Raw genomic sequence first — 26333 nt, forward strand, 5'->3', positions numbered from 1 at the left:
TTTTGGGGTATGAGATGAATGAAAGGGGTGTAGAATTTGTAATCACTTAGGAATGGGTAGAATGATGAGGATGGATCCATGTATGCATGAATTGCTCCTAGTCTTAGATAAATTTTGTATAATGATCAAGCTCCTTGATTCTTGAGTGATTGCCACCTTAAAATGATGCATTGAACCCTCTTTTTCATCCATATTAGACCATTTGATCACCTAGCCAAATGATTGAGATCATGTGCCCATTTGTGAGAATTCACCTTGTGTGTGTGTGTGTGTGTGAATCAATGTGAGGGCTGGTTAAGAGGACTTGTTGGTTGATGAGTATTGCATCTTGTGTAAAGGCATAAGAGTATTGATAGGCCTAGAGAAGCTAGAGTATAATAAGAGAGTGTGCTCATGCTATTTGCTATGTTTCTTTAGGATGTCAAGTTGAGTGCTATGAGTGTTTCTTTTGGTTATAAGCTCCCATCTTTATATCTATCCTCCTTGAGTTTTTGAAAAGTTTACTTGAGGACAAGTAAAGGACTAGTGTGGGGGAGTTGATATCTTGCATATTTACATTGTTTTAGCCATTCATTCTTGTACATTTTGATCATATAGATGAGGATTTAGTCATCTTTAGGTTACATTTTGCATACATGAGTCTTTATTAGGTGTTGGAGTGTGCTATGGAGTTTTTGGAAGTGTTTGGAGGCATTTGTGGTGTAAAAGGTTGAAAGATGAACATGGATGGAGACCTTAAAGATATCTTTTGAAGCCCATCTTCTGGGAGAACATTGGAAATTGAGATAGCTTTCTAATGGAAGTGGTCTCAAGTCATTTGGAGCTGTATTGGAGGAGTTATGATCAATCTACTGGAGGCATATCAATACTCGAACACAGTACGCCTGGAGCGGGGTGACGGAGCGGGGATACGACCCCGCTGTGTATCCAGAGCGGGGTGACGGAGCGGGGTTACGACCCCGCTCGGGTTTACACAGAAATGGAGGAAAAACGGCTGGAGCGGGGTTGTGACCCGGGTACGGAGACCCCGCTGCGTGTTATCACTTGGTCGTTTTTATGATTTTTAAGGGGGTTTTTAGACTTTTCTATTGGTACCATTAGGTCTCAAAAGACCATATAAATACTCTTGTAATCCCAAATTAGGGAATGAACTCTTTTTCTCTCAAAAACACATTTGTAAACCTTGAAGAAAGTTTGGATCTTTGATCCTTTTTCATCTTATTTTCTTTGTGTTTGTTGGATTATCTTGTTCACTAGCATGTTTAACCTTGAATCATCTTTGGTTTTTGGGTTAATCATGTCTATTAGTGAGTAGATCTATCTAGGATTCATGGGCTAGGGTGATTAAGGATGATTAGTGAAGATCTAGGGTGTTTAGTGTTAAATCTATTTCATTCCTTGCTTGTTGAGGGTTCTCAATGCTATTTTGGTCTTGATCATACTAAAATAGATCCTTAGGCATTTCATGCCCGGAAGGTGTTTGATGAAATGCCTGAACCAACTCTTCAATGCTTTTAATGCACTTTGCCAAAGAGATTTGTTGTTAAAGGTGTTAAGATTGCTAGTAGACTGGTTCTCCATGATTGCTTTAGTAACATTCAACCAAAGGGATTTGATGCTTGAGTTGCTTTAGCAAATGAACATTCATCTAGGGATATAGCTTGTTTAGTATTGTGTCTAGGCATAAGGAAAGTGCTTGATTGATAGCTTGTCACCTTTAGATTGGATCTACATCACCCAAGATCAAATGCCTAGCCCCATGAGTCCACTTGCTTCATATTGAGAAAGAAAGTTCATTCTTTTATTGCATTTCTAGTCTAGTTTTAGTTCACTTCACTTCACTCAATTGGTTGCACTTAGATTAAGCATAGACTTGCATTCCCAGTGCATTAGAATCATTGGTTCGACAATCTTTTATACTACATCATTTGATAAGGACCCTTGAAAAGTCCTAGCATCAGTAAGGCAGAGAACGTATGTTTCTCAGGGGGGTGGACTTAGTTTTCTCTACAGTCGCCCACATGTTTATGGAGTACAAAGACATTGCTTCCTGATATCAGACATGTATTGTTGTGACAATTCAACTAGTGAATGGAAGAGTTTTTTTTTTTGGTTGTAGCTAAAAGCTTTTAAATAGTGAAAAGGATTTTAAATCAAGAAGGCAACTTAATGTTAAGTCTCCTTAACCAAACAGAGTGAAGTATCATGTGGAAGACATCAAACGGTTGAGCCGGACGATTCACCATAAAATGTCTTCTAACCTTCATTACATTTTGATGCATCTGTAAATACTTGTCATGTGGAATCTCCCGCAAGATTTTCTTGATTTCAGAAATTTGTTTGACTGGAATCTCAACCGAAAACTTGCTCCAATCAAGCACATCGTTGAAAGGAAGCGAGTAGTTATCAGATATCACAACAGGGACACATCCCGAGTAGATGGCTTCTACTTCTCTTGGGCTAGCCACTTCGTAGCCACTAGGACAAAGACAAAACTTGCTATGACCTATCAATTCGTGATAGTTTTGTTCCTTTGAGAGGTTGTCGTACACTTGAATGTCTTTATCCTTACCTTTCCAGTAACTGAACAAGATTTCCCTTATATATCCATGAGCTCTTCCTGCGAAGAAAGCCAAGATCGTCCTATTCTCAGGGTTTTGGCCCATGAACGGTGGGTTTAGCTTTCCTTTAGGAATGTTAATCTCAGGTATAGAGAAATCGATGTTCGGTTTGAAACCTTCCGATGTGTTGGCGTTGCAAAGTCCTCTTATAAAGTCTTTGAAAAACTCTGGTTTACTACCAGGCACGTCAGGAGCCTAAAACCATAAGTACAAAATAACTAGTTAGTGTTTTGGTCTAGCAAATCCAAAAGTCGAACTTAAACTCAATCGAAGGAGAAAATAAACTGTTTCAGTTTCCTTTGTTTCCTATATTCAAACAAATTGTATCTAAAACAGATTAAAACCTAAATTTCTTAGAAACTTCCTTCAATTTTTTTCTTAAATAAACTAATTGAATGGTATGTTATATTCCCTTCATGATATCTTAAATGACATAAAGAAATTGAGTGTAAGAAAAACAAGTACCCAATCATGGCAGGAAACCATAAAATGATCAGCACCATTGCTTTGGTTCCACAAAGGGTACTTGCGAGCCACAACGTCTACGTAGTCATTAAAAATTCGGTGGAGACGAGCTCTGCTAAAATCGGCAGGTGACACGATAGGTTTATAAATGTAGTGGACAATGTTGGCAACGGAGAAGGGCAAGAAGAAGGCATGAGCTTCCTCAGGTTGGGAAGCCCTAAACCGGGCGCTTAGGCCGCCCTTCACGTTTTCGAGCTCGTCGATGAATTGCCCCTCGATTCCATAGATATCGTTCACCGGTCCACCATGAACCAGCGGCTGGTCTCCTTCTTTGTACGACCATACTTTGAACCTTTTCATCATTTCTATGTGACTCCTGCATAACTTTTTGAAGATCAGTTAGTTTCAGTTTTAAACAGTGACTCAGAAAAATGTAAATAATGATTTATGAAAGAGAAACTATTCGTGAAAAACCCTTTTAAATTTCGAAGTAAGGAGTAAAATTGTCCAGTTGACAAAAAAAAAAGGAGTAAAATTGTCCATTTATCTCAGTTGACCAAAAATAGAAATCAAACTTCATATTCCTTTTTAGTTAACAAACTTAATTTGGCACCTTCATATTCCTAAGAATTATTTATTAGGGAATTGACTTTTAAATTAGTATAAAAACTAGAAGAGTTGAAAGTCCAACTTAATTTGGCACACTGGCAGTAATTACACCGTGAAGTTATGTAACACCTCATGAGACTGACATGCACTCAATTTAGGAATTCTCATAGTGCATCTTCAACTTCAAAGTTAGGCAAATATCTTATGATATGTATTTTTTTGACAAAGAAATCTCTTATGACATACTAGTGTTAGTTTATTCATAGACGATCATACGAAATTAATGAAACTGGAACGAAAAATAAGCTAGAAAATTACACACCATAAGAGATTTGCCTAACTTTCCATAATAAAAATTAGAAACTGTCCATACATTATATAACTTTTAATATAGTGAAATGTGTAGTACAATATTTAACTAATATATATATATATATATATATATATTTCTCTTAGAACTGGTTATTTGTATAATCAAGTTAAAGAAAAATAACCATTTCAGATATTTGTCACCTATGATTCAGCTTTGAAATATATTTGGCATATGTAAAACATATATTAAAAAAAATACGAATGAGAATTAATGCATAAAAGGAAATAAACAAATCATAAAAAATATTTAAGAAACTATACTAAATAAAGACGTTATGTGACATCTAGAAGCCTCTAAATTTTTTTATTAAAAATCTTAGTATTTAAATAAGATAATCACAAAATTCCAAAAAACAAATCTTTTAAATGGCAAGTATTTTGAAAACATTAAAATGTACTACAAAATTAGGTTTTAAAGGGTTTTCAGAAAAAAATAGTATGAGTTACAAAATTATTTAGGACTGTTTTAAAATGTTGTTTATTTTATTCTGCAGTTACTTTAGACGAAATGAACATGTTTGATATTGTTGAGAATTCATCATTTATATGTTTCATAAATGAGTTGTGTAATAAATATATTTCAAGGAGCGTCTTTGCTACTCTCTCCGTTTCTTAAAGAGTGTCGTTGTGAATTTTTTCACACAGATTAAGAAAATTGTTGAAATATATGTAAGTTGTAATTAATTATACCTTTTTGACCAATAGTATTTTAAATAAACAAAAGTATTTATAAAATCAATGCAGTTTGCAATTAATTTTCAGCTGAAAGTTAGTATAATTTACATTGGAATTGTAAAGTAACACTTTTTGTGTAACAAGAAAATGAGTTCAGAGTGACACTTATTATGAAACAGAGAGAGTATTAACTTAACTGATGAAAGGCAAATGAGTTTCTGTATATTTGGCCTGTGGGGATGTAAGTCATGCCTTCGTTGGACGTGCAATTCTTAAACTTGACGGCTCTTCTGATTGCAACCCTTGCTTTCCTCAACTCTTCTTCTCTTCTCTCAAGATTAATGCTCCTTTTCTGCCGACATTTAATTTAGTTTTGTTATAGTAATATTATCAACAAATTAGAAAAATAACTCGTACTTCATTTCTACACAAACCCGACCACTTTTCTATACATAAAATATACTTGAACTTATCAAGTTGACCAAAAGAACGGATCAAAAAATACGTTCCAAAAGTTGACATCCTATTACAAGTTTACAACATATTTATATACATCGTGCCATATGTGTAACTACTCGAGAGTAACATAGCACATGCATTGATCATCATAGCAGGTAAGCAGATTCTGGTAATTCACGTATAGTATTGAGAATAATTTAAGATAATTTCATCATAGCAGGTAGATGATATCCTTTTACAAAAAAAAAAAAATCATAGCAGGTAGATATCAATAAAAGAATAACATATACTATAAATATGAATCCGAGATATATTTAATTACCTTTATCGAAATCGGAGGAGAGTTTGATAAAGAAGTAGAAGATGAGGATTGTAATGCGTTCGTGTGGTCAATAAGAGAGGACAGAGTCAGTGAAGAAAAGAACTGTTGATGTGGAGATTCATTCATAGGGAAAGAGGAGAAGACGAGGAAAAGAAGAAGAACCCCTAATGGAAACCCTAATAACAAGCAATAACTCTTTGAAGAACCGTTCGGCATCCTTTGTATGTTTAGGTAAATGCTTGTGACCACTTTCAGTTGGCTTCTGAACATTTTATAAGCGGTTTCCAGCAGTTATGTTTGACTTTGGAAAAAAATAATACCAAAAATATTCTTATAACAATCGGTGTACGAAGCCACCTAATTATCCCCACCGGCGTCGGTCCCACCACCTCGGGAAGAAAATATTTGGAAGAACTTTACGCATCCTCACTATTTTGCATATGTTAGCTCTTTTTCTGATGAAGAAAGTAACCCTCTAAGATTTGCTTACTTCCGTTGGAAATGAATCTTTAAATTATTTTACGTAGAAACATTTTTGTGAAATATTCCAGTAAAATCTTTAGATTGAATGATGGAATTATGAGATTAATATATGCATCATTGCAAATAGGATTCATATCATTATGAGATTAGTATATGCATCATTACAAACCTTGTTCTATAATATGATAGTGAATCATATCATAAAGAGTACGTAGCACATGGAATCACAAATTAATGGCATCAGTCTAATTTTGTATATCCAAACCACATACATAACTTAAACCATATATGTTTAGATTATACAATTAGCCTTTACAATAATAAGATTTGAAAAAAGGAATTAACTGGAAACCATTATACTCCTTTCGTTTCATAAAAAATATAATTTTGACATTTCTCACACATATTAAAAAGATAATTAAATATATTTAATTTTTAATTAATTATACATTTACTAATAGCATTTGAAATAAATAAAAGTATTTATAAAATCAATATAATTTACAATTAATTTTCAGATGAAATTAAATAATTTGCTTTGGAATTCTAAAGTGACATTTTTATGAAATAAAAAAATTAAAATAACAGAAACAGAAAAAGTAATAACTTTATAATGTGATGACGAACCATATGTTGGCGGCAAAATGATGATGGCGAACCAAATGAATAATAGCACATATTAACCTTAGCGAGTATTGATTACGGTAACCACACGATATATTAACATGAACAGAAATTTCAAATGTAGTAATCTTGCATTATCCATACTAACAAGTTTAGAGAGGTTTTATTCTAGATGGGGTAGAGTTACATTTTCGTCATCAATATACATCATTTTAATCAAATTATAATGTTGTCATTTAATCTTGATCTCAGTTAATAGTATGATAAATGGATATATTTTTAGATTTATAATAGTTAATTGCTTCAATCCACAAACGTATTTAGTGCGATAAAAAAATAGATTTTTAAGAAAGAAATCTAATAATAAAAATAGATTTTTCTATTTTTTTATTAGAATAGTACTAATAATATTTTTAAGAAAGAAATAACTAAAAAAATCAACGTTAATTTATATTTTGATTAATATAAAAATTAACAAAAAAAATTGGATACTATATAGTTTATCTTATCTAATTTCATGTACTTTTTGGTAAACTTAATGTACTTGTACATATGTATATTAGAATGTAATTTTAAAAGGAATGGATAAAAAGGAATGGATAAGATAAAGGTACTGATAAATATTTCTGAATTTTTTTTTTTGTTAATACATAAATTATCCCTTAGATATCATATTTAGTGGGAATGTGAATTCAGGAACAAAAAAGAAAGCATTGTAGACCTTGGAACAAAAGAGTTGAGGAAGTGGGTCGAACTGAATTATGGTTCACTCAGCTTCGAATGGATAAAAGCAAAAAACGACAAGTAGTTCAAAAATTCCCCCAAGTAATATCTAATTTGTAAACGTTAAAATACTTTAGATTGAAAAGCACGTTACTGAACCAAAAGGGAACCACGTCGAACTATATTTCGACACCTCACAATAAACGACACGACGTGTCCTTTTTAGTCACCATGCAGATTCCTCTTTCTTTTGTTGTTTCTTCCCATCACTTCTCACTTCACCTCCTCAAAAGATTCCTTCGGATCATCATCATCAACAATGGTTATGGCTACGCGTGCGATTCGCTGCCAGTTAACATCTCTGGTTACTAGATGCGAATCATCGGAACAACCGATCAAACAGATCCAGATCCAGCAGCGACCTAGAGGAGGCGATTTAGCCGAGAACGGGAAGATAGTGCTTCAACCGAGGCTCTGCACCCTCAGATCTTACGGATCTGAGATGATCGTCGCCAAAAAAGACGGCGGCGGCGGAGGAGATGAAGGATCTGATGAGGTTGAGTTAGCGTCGCCGTTTTTCGAGACGCTCACTGACTACATCGAGAGCTCGAAGAAGAGTCAGGACTTCGAAACCATCTCCGGCCGTCTCGCCATGGTAGTAGAAACTCACAAAACGCTATATCGATCTCTGTTTTCGCTCTCTAATAGTTTTTGTATGAACAGATTGTTTTCGCGGCGACTGTGGCGGAGGAGGTTGTTACGGGGAACTCGTTGTTCAAGAAACTCGACGTGGAAGGGTTGAGTGAAGCCGTTGGAGCGGGACTTGGAGCTATGGGATGCGCTGCGGTGTTCGCGTGGCTGACGATTTCTCGGAAGCGAGTTGGACGGATCTTTACAGTGAGTTGCAACTCGTTTATTGACTCGTTGGTTGATCAGATCGTCGATGGGTTGTTCTACGACACCAAGCCTAGTGATTGGACCGACGAAATTTAAAATCTATTTTGTAGATTTCGTACGTCGAGTACCACTACGTACAAATGTATAATTAGTGTATAAACGTTGCCTATAATAGTATATACTACTATAGTTGGTTGGTCTTCAATCATCATTTCTTCATGGTGGTTGGTGAAGATGATATTGAAAGTCTGTAACTTGTTCCTCTATATTATATCAAAATGGTATAAATAATCCGTGACTGGAGTTAGTAGTGTTCTTAGAATTGGATTTATCAAAAGAAAATTAGAGACTGGTCGTTCTATTTGAAGAATCCTATAGGCATGGGATACAGTCGGAACCGGGCCATACTAACGCCTAGAAGGAGATACCGAGTGGGAGATAAGGACTGATATCAAAGAGCAGCTTGGAAGTTTTAAGATTAGTAGAAACTAGAAATCAATTGGATTCTTCTTTTGATTGAACCAGTTCTGATACCCAGTAACAAATATTTTTAACCAAAAAAAAGAGAACTCAGATGCAGCTATATCATCTGGTAATTAGATGAATGCGAAGGACCCAACCTTAACTAAAGCCAATTTCTTCACGGTTCAGTATGCACCAGCCGGGAATCGAACCCGGGTCTGTACCGTGGCAGGGTACTATTCTACCACTAGACCACTGGTGCTTGTTGTTTACAAAATGAATGTCTTCATAGAGGAGGTTTAGTCGAAATAGACATGGAATGGAGCAGGATAAGAAAGAAGTTTGGTTCCCTTGCAAATTATTCATTTATCGTTTAGCTTGCAACACACATGTCGGCTTCAACATGAGATAAGACCTTTGCATTGGAACACTAGAGTATACAGCTAGGACTCTGCATTGGAACACTACTAGGAGGCAAGTGTAACCACATATATCTTCAGTAATACTAGGAGGCAAGTGTGGAAGGGGCTAAAATAAGAAATAATTGTTAGTCAAATGTTTTTCTATGGTAAAAAGACGAAAATTTTGGAGATGCAGGGAATCGAACCCTGTGCCTCTCGCATGCAAAGCGAGCGCTCTACCATATGAGCTACATCCCCTATTGTTTATCAAGACTTGTTTCTAGATTTTGGGCAAAGAGAGCCATTTTTAAACGGGAGAATCGGTTGTGTGTATGTGCATATGAAACGCTTAACTCGAAAACGAGGGGATGCAGCTATATTTACAAGGATTCACGGACACTTATTTCGTAAGAACATGTTTATCCTTATGGGGAGGGGACAATGCTATGGGAACGGTGTAGCTTCATTCTTCAACAAGTCATAAGGTGGGAGCGATGTAATCTGTGTGAAATGTGGAGAGTGAATTGTGGGGAATGTTGTGTTCTTTCTCATTAGCCAACACCACTTTATATAGTGGTTTGATACAAGGGTTTACAAGTGCTTTACAAGGAATAAAATCTACACATTGATTACTCTTGACTACATTGATGTCATACATGAAGACTTGGTCAAGGTGATGATTCCAAGGTTAACTGAGTCTTCTGATCTCGGACCGGTTTGTAGATGAACCGATGTAGACCGAATGTAAACCTCCTTGCACTTCCTCTTGTACTTGTTGGACTTGTCTAGTACTTGGTTAAGTACTTGGTTATGGTCCATCCACACAATGGATATTATAACACTCCCCCTTGGATGCCATAACCATATGAGTTCATAATATGCTTAATGTTGTCTCATTAAAACCTTACTAGAAAAACCCATTGGGATAAAACCATAGTTAAGGAAAAAGAGTACAACACATACTACTCCCCCTGATTTGAACATCACTTGCTAAATAGATATTCAGGGATTCTTACTTGAACAATCTTGTATTGTTCGGACATATCATGTCTCTTAGAATCCTGATGGTACTTTAGAAAATCTACCATTTTGATATCGACCACTTAAGTACTTTAGATAAAATGTACTATTTTATACTCTGGTCGTTTGATTATGGTTCTTGACCAAATCACTTTATATGCCTTTCCATAATATTGGCTCGGCCAGTACTTTAGATCCTTTATATAATATGGATCATCATTATATCAAGTATGAGCTACTTAGCTCTTTAGGACTTATGGACATGCCTTAGCTTTATGAGTATAATATTATTTGCCATAGACAACTTTATACATATGTCATGTCGGTTAGATCATGATCCTTATTTACATATGTCCATAGATGATCTATGATTGATCTAAGACATTTTGCAGTCTTAGTGTGCCGGCAATTCGTACACATATATATATATGGACGATTGGACTGATCTAGGCCGGACATAGTCATGACATAGAATTGATCTAATTGATCCTCAAATTTATGTCTAATGACATCCATGATCTACAGCTTTATCATGGACCAAATCTTATAATATGGTCGTCAGCTTTATTCTTCTCTCAAAGTATAGTCTAATGGATTTACTGGAGAGCTTGTTGGTCTGGTTCATGAGGTACTAGACTAATAGAAGGTTATGGGTCTTGATAAGGCCTTTATCAAAGTTGGAATGACTATGAGACAACATGGACGAATAGTATGAAATTTGATTGGCCATGAAATGGATGGGAGGAAGTTAGTTGGACAGGAAATGAAATGGGTGATCTGGTATATTAAGAAATGGACCGGGCAAACCGACAGCCGAAAAATGAGTTGGAAATGGAAGATGAAGAACCAGATCTGAAAATGAAACATTAGGAGCATTTTCATAATCCTAATGAGCTTAAGGAGCAACTTGTTTGAGCCTGAATTGACATGGAACAAGCCCAATGAAGACATAGTCGAAAAGGGTGTAATCGGCCCATGGAAATAAATGATCGTCTACCATGACCTATCTTGAATCTAGCCAGGTTTTATTTGTCTTAAGGATTTTAATTTTAATGTATTTGAGCTTTTATTAAGTGTAAACCATTTAGGATTAAGTTTGGTTATCTTATAAACCAATTAGCAATATGATAAGGATATGGTTTGCACTAAACTGACTTTGTTTTAGTTAGAGTTTTTTCTAGCTTAGGATTTCGCTTTTGTTTTCTTATTTATGTTAAACCAAACCTCCATGTATCATTAACCATTTTATCAATAAACTTAAGCTTTGGCTCAATCAAATTGTCTATGAGAAGATCTTTTTATCATCATTCTTAGTGAACACATTTTCACAAAGAAAGGAAACTCTATCAGTGATCATCTAAGGCATTAAACAGGGTGAACATGAGCCTTAAAAGTAGCAAAAACTCTGGAACAGTCAATAGTTCTTCAGTGAAGTCCATCAAACCGTTTCACCTATCTTCAAGTGATCCAAGGAGCAGACAACCTATCCAAGGCCATATCATGAGTCAAAGCTCAAAAGGAAAGAAACAACATTAAGGTGATTCCTTAATCAAATGAAAAGATGAAGAACATGCATAGAGCGAAGGGAAAGAAGGAAATGAGTTGTTGTGGTGGATCGATGAGGAAAAGAAGTCTGAAAGATTTATCTCCTCTGAAATGTCATTTTGTGTTTTTTAGTCGGTCAAAGAGATAGAGTGGAAAAAATCTTGGATCCGTCCCGCAAACCCGTGAAAAAGCCAAACCCCAATCCCGCATAAATAGTCCGGTAAGGTCTGCTATAATAAGGACATGGATTATGCCTGACCGAACCCTCCCCAACTCAAACTTTACTTGGCCAGACCCACAGTTCAGTTCCACAATTACCTTCTTTAGTTCTGTGTGTATGTGAAATATTATCAGCTTAAATCTCAAGTCTCAGTAACCATAAACAAACTGTTATAATCATTAAAATAAAATCTTGGTTTTAAAAAGCAATCACTTCCCTCACCATGGTGTTTGGCGAGGTATAGCGGTGTACTCATCGCATTACCACTGCAAAAGCATGCGACGCACACATGGCACTCGCTATTGAGCGCATTAATATTAGTTCTAAGGCTCCTCTAGCGATGCCCATTGATTCTTCTTGTTTTTACATATCTAGGTTACTAAACCAGCTTTGGTTAATACGTAAGTTGTGCCGTCTAATATAATCTATAGGCAAACCCTAATCTAGTCTACTATACTATAGTTATACAATCCCTAAATTTTTCATCATCTCTTTTTTTTTTGTTCTTCACTCTAATTACAACCTTAGTTCTTCTTTCTTTTTACTGGTTAGTTCTATGTACTCATATACTATAGTTTCTTATCAACCAAAAATGTGAATCATAATGTAGAGTTAAAGGTTTTCTAGTACCCTACGGGCGGGCAGAAAAATAAATAAATAATATATATTTACTTTAAAAATAAATAAACAATAAGTAATAGTTTTCATAACATTTTCACAACATTTTTAAATTTATTTTACTATTTGTTTATAGATTATATATTTATCTAATTATTATATAATTTTAAAATAGAATAACTTATATATTTTGATGTTTACTTAAATCTATGGATTAAAAATTAGAATCGATTGGGTTTAGTGGAATTCTAAGAATAAGCAGTCTAAAGTTATTTACTATCTCGTTCATATGTAGAATCAAATATCTTTTTATTATTCTTCTCTCAAAGAAAATTTCCGACGACTCTCATTATTACTCTAATTTCGACTCTCGCCCAAGCATCCTCCCATACTCTCTGAATATGACATTATGAAATATGAGATACAAATAACATATATAAACAAAAGACAAATAAACAAAGAAAAAAAAAACATGAAGTTGGCTGTATATAAACCTCTTGACTAACTTGTCTCTTATTTTGCCTTTTCCCAACCCCACTTTTCAAAAGGTGATACCATTCTCCTGAGATTACAATTTTGTTCATCGTATTCTGGTCAACCCAAACCATCATGGTTCAACCCTTATTTATTTGTTGATGAGTCTAGGTGCTGAAGCTTGATCGCTACGGAGAAAAGAAGTGGTGTCCGTTCAAAAAATTCAAGAGTACAATTGCACTCCTAAACCTACCAACATGGGTATCTGCAGTTGTCCTGATATTGTTGCCCCTAAAACATCTATTTATGAACGAAAGCTGTTGTTTTACTTTTAAATATCTTTCCTATCAATCAATATAAATGTTTCATTCGAATGAGAACCCCCAAATATAATATGCTCGCATCTCAAAAAATATTTGCAAAAAGGTTTTGTTTTGGTACCATAGTGCAGTTTCATTTTGCATCACTTTTTTCTTCTACACAAGAACGTGGGTTGGTTGATGGAGGATGTTGCCGGGATAGTTAAGCGACTTCAGCTGCATTCCCATAAATGTCTTCCCCTATAGTCACTGTGTTTCCAATCGAGGCTGCTTGTTTCTTGGTGTACCCTATATTGAAATGGCTAGATCCGTTTTTCCCCTAGTGTAGCTAGTTAGCTTGCCGACCTGAAAACAATGTCAAAGAAATAATAAAACAAACGTAGATGCTACTCTTTGTCTTAGAGTAACTAAGATGAATACAAAGGTTTAAATACCTTTTCCCGTCGAATGTGATGGTGCTGCCGGGTTCTGCTTGTGCAGAGAACTCAAGTCCACACAACCTTTGTTTGATTCCGACATAAGTTATAAGTCTTACGATAGTCTCCTGCCCCTTATAACATCCTGGGAAGTCTGAATTTTGTTAAACCTGGGCGCTCACAGTGTCATTTTTAGTTAACTAAAGCTTTTTGAGTACCTTTGTTCAAAGAGACTGAGTTCCATAGACCCACTTCCGGAACATTGAATTCCTTGCTGAGTTCTCTCTCAGTTGCTGGTCTTCCTGCAAAACATTAACGCTTTTGGGTCTGAGAAACATATAAATTTCTCTGCTTTGGTAAAGAAAGGAAATGACATAAAGGACAGCATTGTACAACCTTGAATGACTCTAAGTTTCTCCCAGGCCTCAGAACCCATTGGAACGGCACCATCAGGGAGAAGAGTCTTCCAGACTGAAACAGCACCACCAGGTGACATTAACATTGTAAAGCCTTCATCTGAAATAAGACTCCCGACCCCACTGTAATCGGCATTCCATCGAACTGAAAAAGAAAAGAACATACTACTGTATGCTGCTTCAAAGGATTTGTTTCAGATTTTTTTTTATTAAAAAAACTTACACTATAATGCTTATGTTTGCCATATGGCTGCCCGATAAGATCTCCCAGATTCAGTTTATACATAATCTGTTTAAAGTTTCTCTTACATTAGCATAAAACAATGCTAAACAAAGAAAATGGTCACTCTGCTCAAAGAAAGAATCTTACTTTGTTACATTCCGGGTCCTGCTAAAGCAAATAAGCAAGTTTGATTGGTGATATCTTTGATCTCTACTTTGTCAGCAAAAAAGATATACCTGGGAGATGAAGATGAAGATGAGAAGTAAGTGACATCACGATACTCCAAGTCAGAGCCTTAATCTACAAAGACCCCTACTAACAGTTTTGTTCAATGAAATTGTTATATCCTGAAAAAAAAATGTGAAGAATAAAAAGATTGTGATGATAAAATTATATAAACCTCACCAATTGCTCGGGCTCTTTTTCGACACAACAAAGCTGAGGTAAATCCTTTTCCAAACCTCCATCTTCTTCTTCTCGGTCTCCTCTTATTAAGCCCTGAAAGCCGACATAGCTATCCTCAACATCACTTCGCCTTCCTTCGACATTTGGACGGTGGAAGATCAGCGGTCGGACTTCAAATCAGAGAGGAACGTTGGTGTTTACGGATTGAGGACGACGGCCAAGGGAAGAAGCTGATGACCCCTGGAATGAGAGATGATCGCAGAGATATGAATATGAGCGAGATGATTATAAGAGAGATGTGGAGAGCGCGATTAGGAGAGGAAAGATCGAGACATATTTATACTTGATTTCTCCGACGTTCAGCGCAAATGAAAGCCGCGTAGTGGACTCACAAATTAAGAGGATTTAAGACGATTAATCACAGCGGTTATCGTTACAGAAACTGGATCGTCCAACGAAGATGCGCACCACCACGGAGAGAGCGCGAGGCGAAACCCAATTGAAGAGACGACCAAAGACGAAGCTCTGCGTTTCAATAATCAGGACACGTGTCAAGTGCAGGGACAATGAGTTTCCAGCGTGGCATCCTAGGTGGATAGGCTCAGGAGAGAGCAAACTTAACTTTATATAAATAGATTTAAATGATGGGCAATTCCGCAATACCCATATCTCTTTAATAGTGAGAAACTGTCTCCATTAAACTTCTCCATCATCCATCCTTCCCCATGACATGTGAAAGAATGATCTAACTCAATCTGAATGTAAAGTAAACAAGCTTCAGTCACGTATTAGAGAAATGAAATTTTGATATGAATTAATACACGGTTTACAGTATAATATGTGGAAATCTTGTGTGATAGACATGAGAAAATGATACATCAATATATACTTCGAGAACTTTTTTTTTTGATAAAATATATACTTTGAGAACTTACTTCTTTTTTTTTCTTTTTATAACTTACTTCTCAAATAGTATAAAACTAGTATATCATCCCGTGCTTCGCACGGATCAGTTTTTTTGCATTTAAGTTATCTTTCAAAATAGTTTTAAATTTGTATTTAATAAAAATTAAACTTATTTTAGACACATTTCTAGAGATGGATAACACCTAAAGTTATTATGTTTGATACTTTCAGTTTTATTGTATTTATATGTAGATGAATTTTCAAATACGGTTCTTCAAATTTAATATCATAAAATAAAATTAAACATGTATGTCAAATATTCGATATATTAGACTTACAAAAAATTGTAAGATAGTAGAATATGCTCTTTTATAAGAAAAATAAAATAGATTTGTGAAATAGTAATCATACCAAACAAATCTGTAAGTACCCGATTTGCAGTCATAACGGTTGATGCTTTTTTCTCGGTGGAGTTGCATCACATCATTTGCTAATCATGGGATGTGATTCTTAAGTTAAAAAAACAAAACACAGATTTTAAAGATCGAGTAACATGAAAGAGAGAATCGAAGAAGAACTAAACATACCATTTGTTTTTAGATTGTTTACGGTTCTTCTTTTGTTCTAAGTTTGTTGCAGAGGAAGTCTGTTTGTCTGTTTGTCTTTTGTCTTCTTCCTTTTATGTTTCTTTTTTTTTTCTTTCGGAAGTAAAAACAACGCAAGTAAAAAAACATATGTAAGTATCCACTTTTTAGATAAGAATTGGATATTAAATGTTTATTATTATTACCTTCATTGCTGGCAAAGCGTTGATTCTCCAAACTCCTATTGAAAATTCAAGTTTTGAAACTCTCTTCTTCTTCCTCTATCTTTCTTATTATCCATCGCTTTATATTTTTTCTATTGAACTTTTATGGAATAAAATATTTCCTTCAAAAAGATAAAACAGTTTTATATTGTAATTTTATGAACGTGGGAGTTATCATGTGAGAAAATTTAGGGATTAAATTTTATTTTATCAAATTTTTAAAACATTTTCCACTTGTCAGATTTTTAGTGGTCAAGTGACTTGTGCTTTAGTATATAGGGATCTATAGGGGATGATTGATTTCAAGCAGGTCACTTATTGTAATTTCAGTTTATGAAACCAAGCTTCTCTTAGCAACTTCGACTTTGAGACCATGTTTCATGTGAAGGACTATGGAAGAAGCTGGCTCGATCTTGTGCCCTTCAACGACCTTGATGTCATAGTTTTGTATGATCTCAGCAGCTACTATCTTCATCTGCAAGAAAGACAATTTTTTCCCCAAGCAATTTCTTGGGCCAGAGTTAAACACAAAGAACTTGAAAGATGGTTCATGTTTTAAGCCTCCATTTCTCTCAGAGATCCATCTCTCTGGTTTAAACTCAGACGCGTCCTCTCCCCACACGGCTTTCATTCTCCCCAACGCATAGACTGAGAACAAGATCTTCCACTTTGCATCGACCTTGTGTCCACTTGGAAGCACATCTTTCTGTATAGGAGACTTTCGCTCGAACGGTATAGGAGCGTAGAGCCTTAATGCTTCACACAATGCACCATGTAAATACACCATCTTGCTTAACTTGTCTTGGTCTAAACTCTTGTCTGAGGATCTTGGCAGATATGTGTTGATCTCTTGACGGATCTTGGTCAAAGCTTCAGGGTTATTGGAGAGAAGCCAGAAGAACCAAGTGAGAGTTGTTGCAATGGCGTCTCTTCCAGCAAGCATGAAACTCTTGATGATGTCTTTGAGGAAGCTATCGTCTTTTGGGTTTAAGAGCTCATACTTAGAGGTATCAAGATTCATATAGAATTTTAATAAATCCTCATCATGAGCGTTTTCTCCAATAATGGAGTGTTGATGAATCTTCTGGCTCATAATCTCCTCTCTCTTTGCAGATATATACTTTGCACAAGATCTATCAAAAGCAGCATTAGCTTGTGTCATCTTCTTCTCTTCTCCAAGTCCAAGCCAGTTTTGTAGTTTCCACAAGAAGATAGGCTTAACATGTCTAACCACAACCACTTCTTCAGCATCATCCATAGCTTTTGCATACTCATTCTTCGGCATTTCAATGGAAAGAGAGTTAGAATCGTAACCCGTTACTAGAGTAAGGGTCACGTCGAATGCTAACCTCTGGAACACGTCTTGTAAATCGAAAACCATATTCTCCTTTGCAAAATGATCAAGAACTGGAACAAGCCCGTTCTTGATTTTACTAGCAATGGTCTTTAGTGAGAAGCTTTGAAACCCTTGATGGCTAAGCATGACCATTGATGATCTCCTCATCTCCTCCCAGAGTTTGGAGTCAGCAGTGAAGATTCCTTCTCCAAGAAAATCAAACATCTCTTTGAACTCTGATCCTTTGTCATAATTAGAGAAGTTGGAACTGAAGACGTGTTGAACGTTTGCAGGATCTGCAGTGATCAACATGTTCATTCCAGAGAACCAAGGGCCTTTGAATACAAAGGTTAAGTTGGAGACTTCGAGAACTTCCACAAGATAGCCATTGATCTTGTGAAGCTTGAGGAGCACACCAGGAAGCATCCCAAGAACGGGCCAGTTTCTAGGGAAGATTTTATGCGTTTTCTTGTGAATCAAGAAATGGAAAAGGATAAAGATAAGGAAAGCTATGAAGACATCAAGTAAGCTTATGTAAGCCATTGGTATAACAAAATGTTTGTTTTTCTTTTGAAGATACAGAGACATGAGATTTGATATGATTCTTTGGTATATTTATAGTAATTAGGAAGGGTAGAGTTAACAAATTTTCTGTACATTCGATAACAACTTTAAAACAGGAGTGACAGAGACAAACAATATTTTATTTTAGGCGACATGGGATTGGTGCACTAAATATCTTGCAAGTTGCAAACAAGTTTTTGCACAAAAAAAGTTTCATTAACGTATTTGATAAAGCTTAAATAAATTAAAAATAATATTATAGTGATTTCAAATATCTTAAATCTTAAATATCATATAATTTTTTGGTTCCCATAAAAAATAATGATATAAATAAAATTTCCAGCAATAATTAGAATTAGAAAAAAACTTAACGTAGTTTCTCGCTATAATTTTCTAGTATTTTTTTCCACGATAAAATCATATATACGTTCTTGAAAAGGCAGAATTTGTAAACTTATTATTTTCTTAAATGGAGCCATTTAAAGACCCCATATATATCCATAACACCTCACGCTTAAGGGCAACTAGAATCAGAATTAGTACCAGTGACCAGTTTTGTAGTTGGGAACATAACTCCAGCAATGGCGTGTTTCATGGCATGGACACACGGGCTGGAGGACCCATGGTAAGGTTTAGATAATGGGTCACATGATCTGTTTAAATATCATAATAATCCTCGAGTCAACTTTCTCCATTGATTGGCGAACAATGGTCACCGACATCTCGGATATAAAGTTCGATCGAATTCGATGTTTTTATCAGATATATCTTCTACAGTGGTCCACGGCAATGGGAAAAGAGGGAAGCACAAGTGCACAACGCGGCTTAGTAAGGTCCCTACTATCCCATCCTACTTCACTTGTTACATCGACAACCTGTTTCAATAATAAGCAAATGTACAACATGATTCTCTCGATAAGAGGAATGAGCGATAACACCTACGAGGAAAAAAGCAATACGCAAAGTCGTATGGTGAAATCCATGACCTGATAAACTGGGTGTTTTCGGTTATTCCAGGAGGAGTTGGTCCTTACGGTCTTAATTAATCTCCCTCTCAGTCAAGAACCATATTTTGGTCTTAATCTGGGACATGTTTAATCTATCCTCCCATTGGGTTTCAGACCAGGAGCACATCACCAACACATGTGTTTTAAACTAACTGGTTTACCATGTCCGATGATAAACTGGGTTTTTATTGAGTTCTACTTTTGGATTTTTGATTTTTTTTTATCTATTCAAAATGTGTATCGAATTTTTCAAGTTTTAAAAAGTTTGGAGGAATATTATTTAATCTGGATGCAGAAAACATATAAAAATGCATGATCGCATAAAATCATCAGAACTTTTGTATTGAAAGAAATAGCTTTTTACGATTGTGTCGAAGTGTTCAGAGGTCAATCCAATATTGCGAGTTGAAGAAACATGCATAGAAAATTTAGAAGCCAAAAATGATCTATCAATCCTTGAATCCAGATATGGATCGACTGGCATAAACCTAGAAGGGGCAATCTGGCCAAGAGGAAAAGGATTTGACCAGTCCCATCTAGATCGACCGACTATTTTATCAAACAAATAAATCCATATATGAACTTCCATTTCTAGCCTACAATAATCCGAACTTAACATGACCATGAACCAAATTATAATTATTTTCAAATGTTTTTGAGGCATATGCATTCTTATTCTTAGACAAAATTCATATTTTTCAATTCTATATTTTAATGGAGAATATTCTAAACTTTTTGTGAGATTTGGAGGAATTTATGAATCAGCTTATTAATTTTGATAATTTAATAATGGATCTATTTATTCCATTTTATACTTTGATTATTTATATGTGTGAATAGTTTTCAAACTGGCTTTTAAAGTTGTAAAAGGGTTCTAAAATTTGGTTGATTTGGATGTTATTTTAGGGGTTGGCTTCATTTATATTGTTCTTATGCTGAAACTTAAGTAACTACATTTTCTGATTTTAGTTTTATTTTTACGGCAGAAATTATTTGTTACAATTCTTAAAAAGACTTAGATGAATAAATATTTTTATCCAACGATGTTAATTATATTTTCGAATTTATAAAACCTGATTTCGATACATGTTGGTTGTTGAATTCATATAAGCTAATCTTCATATATCTAAGCATAGCATTTTATTATTCCATGGGGAGATTGATCTCTAATAATGAATTGAGTTTGATAGCTTCAATTTTCTAAATTGTTTTCCTTATGGATGATGATTAATGCATGCTTAAATCCAAGTGATTTTTTCTAGTGTTGATATATCTTGTTCTGAGATTTTTAACCATTTTAAAAAAATTTAGATTGATTTTTACTGGATTTTTGAGTTATTTTGGTGTTTGTAATGTTTTAGGAGTTTTCTAGGTACATCGTTAGGAAATAGGCAAAACTAACTGAAATTGAAGCAAATATGGAATAAGAAAAAGAGAGAAAAAAAGAAACAAGTTTGGTGTGGTAACCAATCAATCGATCATAAACACCACTTCCTTGATATGATTGAAGGTTTGTAGATTTTCAAAAACACAGAGCAACCCGTCCACAATACCCTCATGCGACCGTTTGAAAACATGGACAGCCCATTTCAGCCTTTTTGACCAAATACGGCCTAAGACATAAAAATATACCTCTTAGTCTTAAACCTCTCTTCTTCAGTTTACAGACATCTTCCGGGAAATCTTATCTTTGTGGCGGTTCAAAGATGGGCTAGACCACAAGAAAGTGGAACATAGCTTATCAATTGATGTGATGCACTGTTTGGGAAGGTTGACATCCAAAAATTAATAAGGCTATAGATTATTGGGCTGCTTTTTGCAGTTGGATTGCTAGTGAAAGTTGCCTAGATGATCAAGAACTAATGTGAGTATTGATTCTCTCAACTAATGGAAGTTGCATAGACAACAAGTTTGCACAGTGGCTCCACCAAAATACATGCTTAAATTAGGCGATTTCTGCAATATTTCCAATCCTGTCATATGTTCTAAATTAAAAATAAAAATAGATGTTGATCACTTCTAAGATAAAAATAGATGTAACACTTCTATTCATCCCAAAGTGATCCACAATAAAGTCATTTACAATTACTCCCTCCATTTAAAAATGTTACATATTTTAGATTTTTCACACATATTAATAAACATATTAAATCTCATTTATATATGCATTTTTGTGATTATCTCATCCCCATAATTTTAAGCCAATAAAAAATCTAATAGTGCAATTTTTTTTTTTAAATTTACAATTAGTAAATAAAATATGCATTGAAAATGTAAAAATAGATTTTTTGAAACAAAATTTTTCTCTAGAATATGTAACTTTATGAAATGGGTGAAGTATTATTTTAAGTTATATGCTTTCTCACTATAGATTCTGTCTAAAATTCATGTTGATCATTGTATTGTAGTCCAATATTTTCTCCTGAATAGTCCAATATTTCTTCTTTTTTTTTTTGTCACAGAAATTTTAATTAGAAACTAAAAGTGATTTGAGCCCAAAGATGGCTCAAACCCAAAGTCATTACAAAGATAGATGGGCTTGAAGAGCCACTTTTACTAAGCTATGGTCTTTTGAGTTTTCCGAACTAGCGAAAAGCAAAAAAGAAACAGGTGCAAAACCAGAGGAGATCGATCGGATGATGCCAACGCTGCCAACGGTACCAATGATTTCTTTTGACTGGAGGTTGCCGGAGATAGCTCTAACGAGCGTTGAAATGTCGGAGAGAAACCCGAGTGAAAACTCAAAGGTTTTCGCCATGTAGAGATCGGCTCTAGAACTGACTATATTGACCTGGGAGACTAGGTGAATCTCGAATGATCCGGAGAGCAATACGATCGATAAGCAAGATGTTGAGGCTGTTGAAACTATTTTCTTCTCCCATACCATTGATGACTTGAACACTGATCTGAACAGAATGGTTGACTTCGTCGGAGGGAGTTGTTGGAGGGAGACGCTTGGCAAGATGAAGCATAGTGATGTAGCAGATGGTATAATCAAGTCAGAACCACACACCTCGACATTACCGTGTCGGATGCCGTTAGTAGTAACCGGAAGAACCCTCAACCAACAATCAATATACTCATTAAAGTTTAGGAAAAATGCAGGAAGCGTAGCCAATATGGTTATGAGACCCATTACCCAAATAGGATTTTTAAATCTGTGAAGCATAGGCCCACACCATAAATCAAAGCCTAGGCCCAAAATACTCACAAAAACAATTAGGGTTTTGTGGTGTGATGACTCACGTGCGCCGTCTCTCGATTCGCCGGAACAAGCTGCCATTCTCCTGAGTCCGGTGAGACTCAAACGGATTTGGCAGGGTGTGGAGGAGATGATGTGTTGTGGGTGCTGGGTCTTTGTAGTTGAAGAGGTGCTGGGTATGTCGATGGGAACTTGGGAGAGACACATAGCACACAGCATGGTGGTGATAGAGGGTTTACCTCGTCGGCGTGAGAACAACCTGGAGCTGAAGTGTGGTTTGTCTTTCGGTTCACTAAGATGGAGAGAGGCGGAGCAAAGTGATGAGATCTGGCGGTGAAAAGCCTTGACCCAGAGAGCCGGTGGAGGGTCGGGGGGGACGGAAGGGGCTGGCGGATCCACAGGAAGCTTCACATCAAGTTCTGCATCTAGTGGTTCAGGGGGCAAACAAGGAGAAGCAGATGAAGCAGCAGCTACAGGGAGATCCATTGGAGGAGATGAAGGAGAGACCTTGGGGAGGTGTGCGACGTCGACGGCAGTGGATGAGATACTCGAGATTACGAGAAAGAGGATCTTTGCCGGAGTAAGGTCTTTATTCTGGTGGAGAAAGCTTGTAGATCGGCTGCCTAGGACTTCGTGCCTGAGAGAGAACGCTTGTTGATTAACATGTGAAAAACGTCCAATATTTCTTCTAAACTGTATGATTCCTTCAATTTTCACGCACACGTGTTCTTGAAGTATTTTCATAGGTCAACATTGACATTTAACTATGAATAGTCCGTCCAACCGTATTATTCGAGTACAGGACTTCTTCTGCTAAAATTACACTGGTTTCAATTCTAAGCGGTTGTTTACTTGTTTACATCTTAGCTTTATCACCATCTTAAATTTGAGAGATCATATTAAGGATTTCAAAGATAAAGTTTATAACCACAATTCTCCATGACTCTTATAAAATCAATATTATTATTTTTCTTGAATGTATACATATTCTCCCCTTAATTATATGTCTCTTTCCATGTATATACATATCTATGTAATAATCCCCTATATATTAAAGGAGAAGCATTTTTAAGGCTTTCCTTAAACGATTTTGGTGAGAATGCATGAGAAGGTTCGGATCCACGTGTCACTCTGTGAGGGAGTTTAAGAAAAACGGATCATTTAATTCTTTGCTTTATTTCCTTATTTGGTTCCATAAGAAGAAACGTAACCAATTTTTTTTTTATTCATGCGAAACACTTTGAAGCATTACCTCTCGACGATTCAAGGATCCGAGTCATTGTTCTCTCCCTGAGAGTCTTGCCGTCTTCTGTCGCGTCGTCTTGACTTCGAGATCGATGAGGCAGCCCTTAGCGTAGACGAGAATGACAAAAGTTAGGGAGAACATACAACTGGCTTGAACTTCAGTTGCGAAGGGAAATCGGATGAGTTTGCGGTTTGTAAACAGGGAGAGCTAAGGGACGAGCAAACAAGGAGAGTTAAGGGAGAGCTAAGGGACGAGCAAACATCAGTCCCGAGTATATTATATAAGTTGCGTTAAGGGACGAGCAAACATCAACTATATGGCATAAAGTATATTATATAAGTTGAGGTTCACGTATCTTAAACTCCATAAAAAAAGATAAAACCCTTAGACATTTGATAATGCCGACGATGGTCTCATATTTTGACAAGGTGATTGATCTGAAACCTGGTAAAACGACCTGGAAAATAAGGGTCCATATTGTTCGTATGTGGAGACAATTCACCGTAGCAGATATCCAGAGTATTGAGATGGTTTTAGTTGATTCCCATGTAAGTATATTGTGGGATCTTTTTTACTCTATGAAGCCTTCATGATTAAAACAAATATATTTACTCAACTCTACTAATATTTTTATCAGGGTGATGCTATTCATGCAACTATTAGTGAGGAATTAGTTCCTACATTTGAATCCAACATCCTAGAAGGTGACTCGAAGATTTTCTATAATTTTCAACTTTCTCTATCCACCGACTCCTATCGAACAACAAATCATCCTTACAAATTTTTGTTACAAGACTTTACTCGGGTTCGATTTTGTGAGGATATGTCGTTCAGTTCGACCGGTTATAAACCTTGCAGTTTTCATGATATCTTAAACGTGTGTTCTTCTGTCGCGTGTTCTTGACTTCGAGATCGACCGGTTTTAGACCTTGCAGTTTTCAGTTTTCATGATATCTTACAAGACTTTACTTGGGTTCGTTTGCTGCTTTGGTGATAAGCCATACGCTATTCAAAGGAAGTCTTGCATTCAAAGGAAGTCTTGCATTGTGATCAAACATTTGCTGCTATGGTATAACAATAGTTTTGCGTTGTGCATGTAAAGTTGCTTGCATTCAAAGGAAGTCTTGCGTTGTGCATGTAAAGTTGTTTGCATTGAATTGAATCAGTAAAAAAAATTATAAATTTTTTTCTTGCTTACCATATTTACCTACTAAATATTTTTCTTGCTTACCAAGTCTTAAATCAGTAAAAAAAAGTTAAATATCTAAATTTCGAACTTATAAGATATCTATTTAACATAATCTTATTTTGCATTTACTTTCGTATTTCCTTTCTTATTAGCAATAATATTGCAACTATATAAACTAAAACACTACAATTACTTTATTAAAAACACAAATAAAAATTATAGAGAGAGAGAGAGAGAGAGAGAGAGAGTTTAGGGTATATCCAAGAATTTAGGGTTTAGTGTTTGGATTTTTACCCATGGGTTTAAACTTTGTCCATGGATTTAGGGTATAGTGTTTAGTGTTTATGATTTAATTTTTTGTGACGGTTTTAAAATTGTTAAAAAAATTCATCTTTTTTGCAGCTAATAATATTTTTCTTGTATTTTAAAAACTTAACACAAATTATTATTTATTTATTTATTATATTTAAAAAAAATTGTACATTAATTGGCAAACTATGATTAGTTGGTAATTCAACCCAAGAAAAATTCATGATAAAATATTAAACTAGGAAATTATTTCCATATAAATAAAAATTGTGGTAGTTAAAAGATAATCGATGAATTAAAAGATTGTTTACATTTTTTATATTTTTCAAAAAAAAAAGGTTTACCATTAAGGGGATATCAAGAGAGAGAGAGAGAGAGAGAGAGAGAGAGAGAGAGAGAGAGAGAGAGAGAGAGAGAGAGAGAGAGAGAGAGAGAGAGGAGAGAGAGAGAGAAGAGAGAGAGAGAAGAGAGAGATTTAGTGTTTAGGGGTATACCCAAAGGTTTACATTTTAGTATTTAGGATTTACCCAAGGGGTTTAGGGTATATCCAGAATTTAGGGTTTACGATTAAGGGGATATCAAGAGAGAACAATAGAATTAGGAAATATTAAACTAGGAAATATTTCCATATAAATAAAAAATTGTGGTAGTTAAAAGATAATCGATGAATTAAAAAGAATGTTTAACATTTTTATATTTTATCAAAAAAAAAGGTTTACGATTAAGGGGATATCAAGAGAGAGCGAGGAAGAGAGAGAGAAGAGAGAGAGAGAGAGGAGAGAGAGAGAGAGAGAAGAGAGAGAGAGAGAGAGAGAGAGAGAGAGAGTTTAGGGTATATCCAAGAATTTAGGGTTTAGTGTTTGGATTTTTATCCATGGATTTAGGGTATAGTGTTTAGTGTTTATGATTTAATTTTTTTGTGACGGTTTTAAAATTGTTAAAAAAAATCATCTTTTTGCAGCCTAATAATATTTTTCTTGTATTTAAAAACTTAAC

General features: G+C 35.3%; 3 protein-coding genes and 3 non-coding genes across 15 annotated transcripts; 1 reads left to right on the forward strand and 5 right to left on the reverse strand.

The window, feature by feature from the left end:
• Nucleotides 1-1791: 1791 nt before the first annotated feature.
• Nucleotides 1792-5778, reverse strand: LOC108810172 (probable glycosyltransferase At3g42180). The gene is made up of 4 exons (XM_018582301.2): nucleotides 5524-5778; nucleotides 4940-5094; nucleotides 3087-3462; nucleotides 1792-2816 (listed from the first exon to the last, which is right to left on the reverse strand). The coding sequence occupies exons 1-4, from the start codon at nucleotides 5737-5739 to the stop codon at nucleotides 2154-2156; spliced, it is 1410 nt and encodes a 469-aa protein (XP_018437803.2). The 5' UTR covers nucleotides 5740-5778; the 3' UTR covers nucleotides 1792-2153.
• Nucleotides 5779-7601: 1823 nt separating this feature from the next.
• Nucleotides 7602-8543, forward strand: LOC108806752 (stress enhanced protein 2, chloroplastic). The gene is made up of 2 exons (XM_018578938.2): nucleotides 7602-8008; nucleotides 8077-8543. The coding sequence occupies exons 1-2, from the start codon at nucleotides 7673-7675 to the stop codon at nucleotides 8344-8346; spliced, it is 606 nt and encodes a 201-aa protein (XP_018434440.1). The 5' UTR covers nucleotides 7602-7672; the 3' UTR covers nucleotides 8347-8543.
• Nucleotides 8544-8816: 273 nt separating this feature from the next.
• LOC130497323 (small nucleolar RNA snoR114) lies at nucleotides 8817-8899 on the reverse strand. Its single transcript, XR_008936320.1, has one exon. It is a non-coding gene; the product is annotated as a small nucleolar RNA snoR114 (small nucleolar RNA).
• Nucleotides 8900-8903: 4 nt separating this feature from the next.
• On the reverse strand, nucleotides 8904-8974 carry TRNAG-GCC (transfer RNA glycine (anticodon GCC)). The gene has a single exon. It is a non-coding gene; the product is annotated as a tRNA-Gly (tRNA).
• Nucleotides 8975-9298: 324 nt separating this feature from the next.
• On the reverse strand, nucleotides 9299-9371 carry TRNAA-UGC (transfer RNA alanine (anticodon UGC)). Its single transcript has one exon. It is a non-coding gene; the product is annotated as a tRNA-Ala (tRNA).
• A 4371-nt stretch (nucleotides 9372-13742) lies between these two features.
• Nucleotides 13743-18412, reverse strand: LOC108810498 (alkane hydroxylase MAH1). Of its 10 annotated transcripts, XM_056989844.1 has the most exons (11): nucleotides 16467-18394; nucleotides 16264-16374; nucleotides 16088-16185; nucleotides 15114-15525; nucleotides 14771-15010; nucleotides 14602-14680; nucleotides 14513-14530; nucleotides 14366-14431; nucleotides 14123-14287; nucleotides 13945-14028; nucleotides 13743-13880 (listed from the first exon to the last, which is right to left on the reverse strand). In XM_056989844.1, the coding sequence occupies exon 1, from the start codon at nucleotides 18361-18363 to the stop codon at nucleotides 16816-16818; it is 1548 nt and encodes a 515-aa protein (XP_056845824.1). In that variant the 5' UTR covers nucleotides 18364-18394; the 3' UTR covers nucleotides 13743-13880; nucleotides 13945-14028; nucleotides 14123-14287; nucleotides 14366-14431; nucleotides 14513-14530; nucleotides 14602-14680; nucleotides 14771-15010; nucleotides 15114-15525; nucleotides 16088-16185; nucleotides 16264-16374; nucleotides 16467-16815. The 10 variants fall into 10 exon arrangements, with proteins under 10 accessions (XP_056845824.1, XP_056845825.1, XP_056845819.1 ...); XM_056989845.1 differs by lacking the exon at nucleotides 14602-14680 and having other exon boundaries at nucleotides 14513-14601; nucleotides 16467-18412; XM_056989839.1 differs by lacking the exon at nucleotides 14602-14680 and having other exon boundaries at nucleotides 14513-14601; nucleotides 16107-16166.
• Nucleotides 18413-26333: the final 7921 nt, after the last annotated feature.

The sequence above is a fragment of the Raphanus sativus genome, chromosome 6 (assembly GCF_000801105.2).
Source record: "Raphanus sativus cultivar WK10039 chromosome 6, ASM80110v3, whole genome shotgun sequence".
In the NCBI taxonomy this organism is placed as follows: domain Eukaryota; kingdom Viridiplantae; phylum Streptophyta; class Magnoliopsida; order Brassicales; family Brassicaceae; genus Raphanus; species Raphanus sativus.

Coding starts and splice junctions, on each gene's coding strand:
- LOC108810172 (XM_018582301.2), bottom strand. CDS start 5,739: ATGCCGAACGGTTCTTCAAAGAGTTATTGCTTGTTATTAGGGTTTCCA. Junction 5,095..5,523: donor CTCCTCCGATTTCGATAAAG/GTAATTAAATAT, acceptor AAATGTCGGCAG/AAAAGGAGCATTAATCTTGA. Junction 2,817..3,086: donor TGGTTTCCTGCCATGATTGG/GTACTTGTTTTT, acceptor TTATGGTTTTAG/GCTCCTGACGTGCCTGGTAG.
- LOC108806752 (XM_018578938.2), top strand. CDS start 7,673: ATGGTTATGGCTACGCGTGCGATTCGCTGCCAGTTAACATCTCTGGTT. Junction 8,009..8,076: donor TCTCCGGCCGTCTCGCCATG/GTAGTAGAAACT, acceptor TTGTATGAACAG/ATTGTTTTCGCGGCGACTGT.
- LOC108810498 (XM_056989845.1), bottom strand. CDS start 18,408: ATGTCTCTGTATCTTCAAAAGAAAAACAAACATTTTGTTATACCAATG.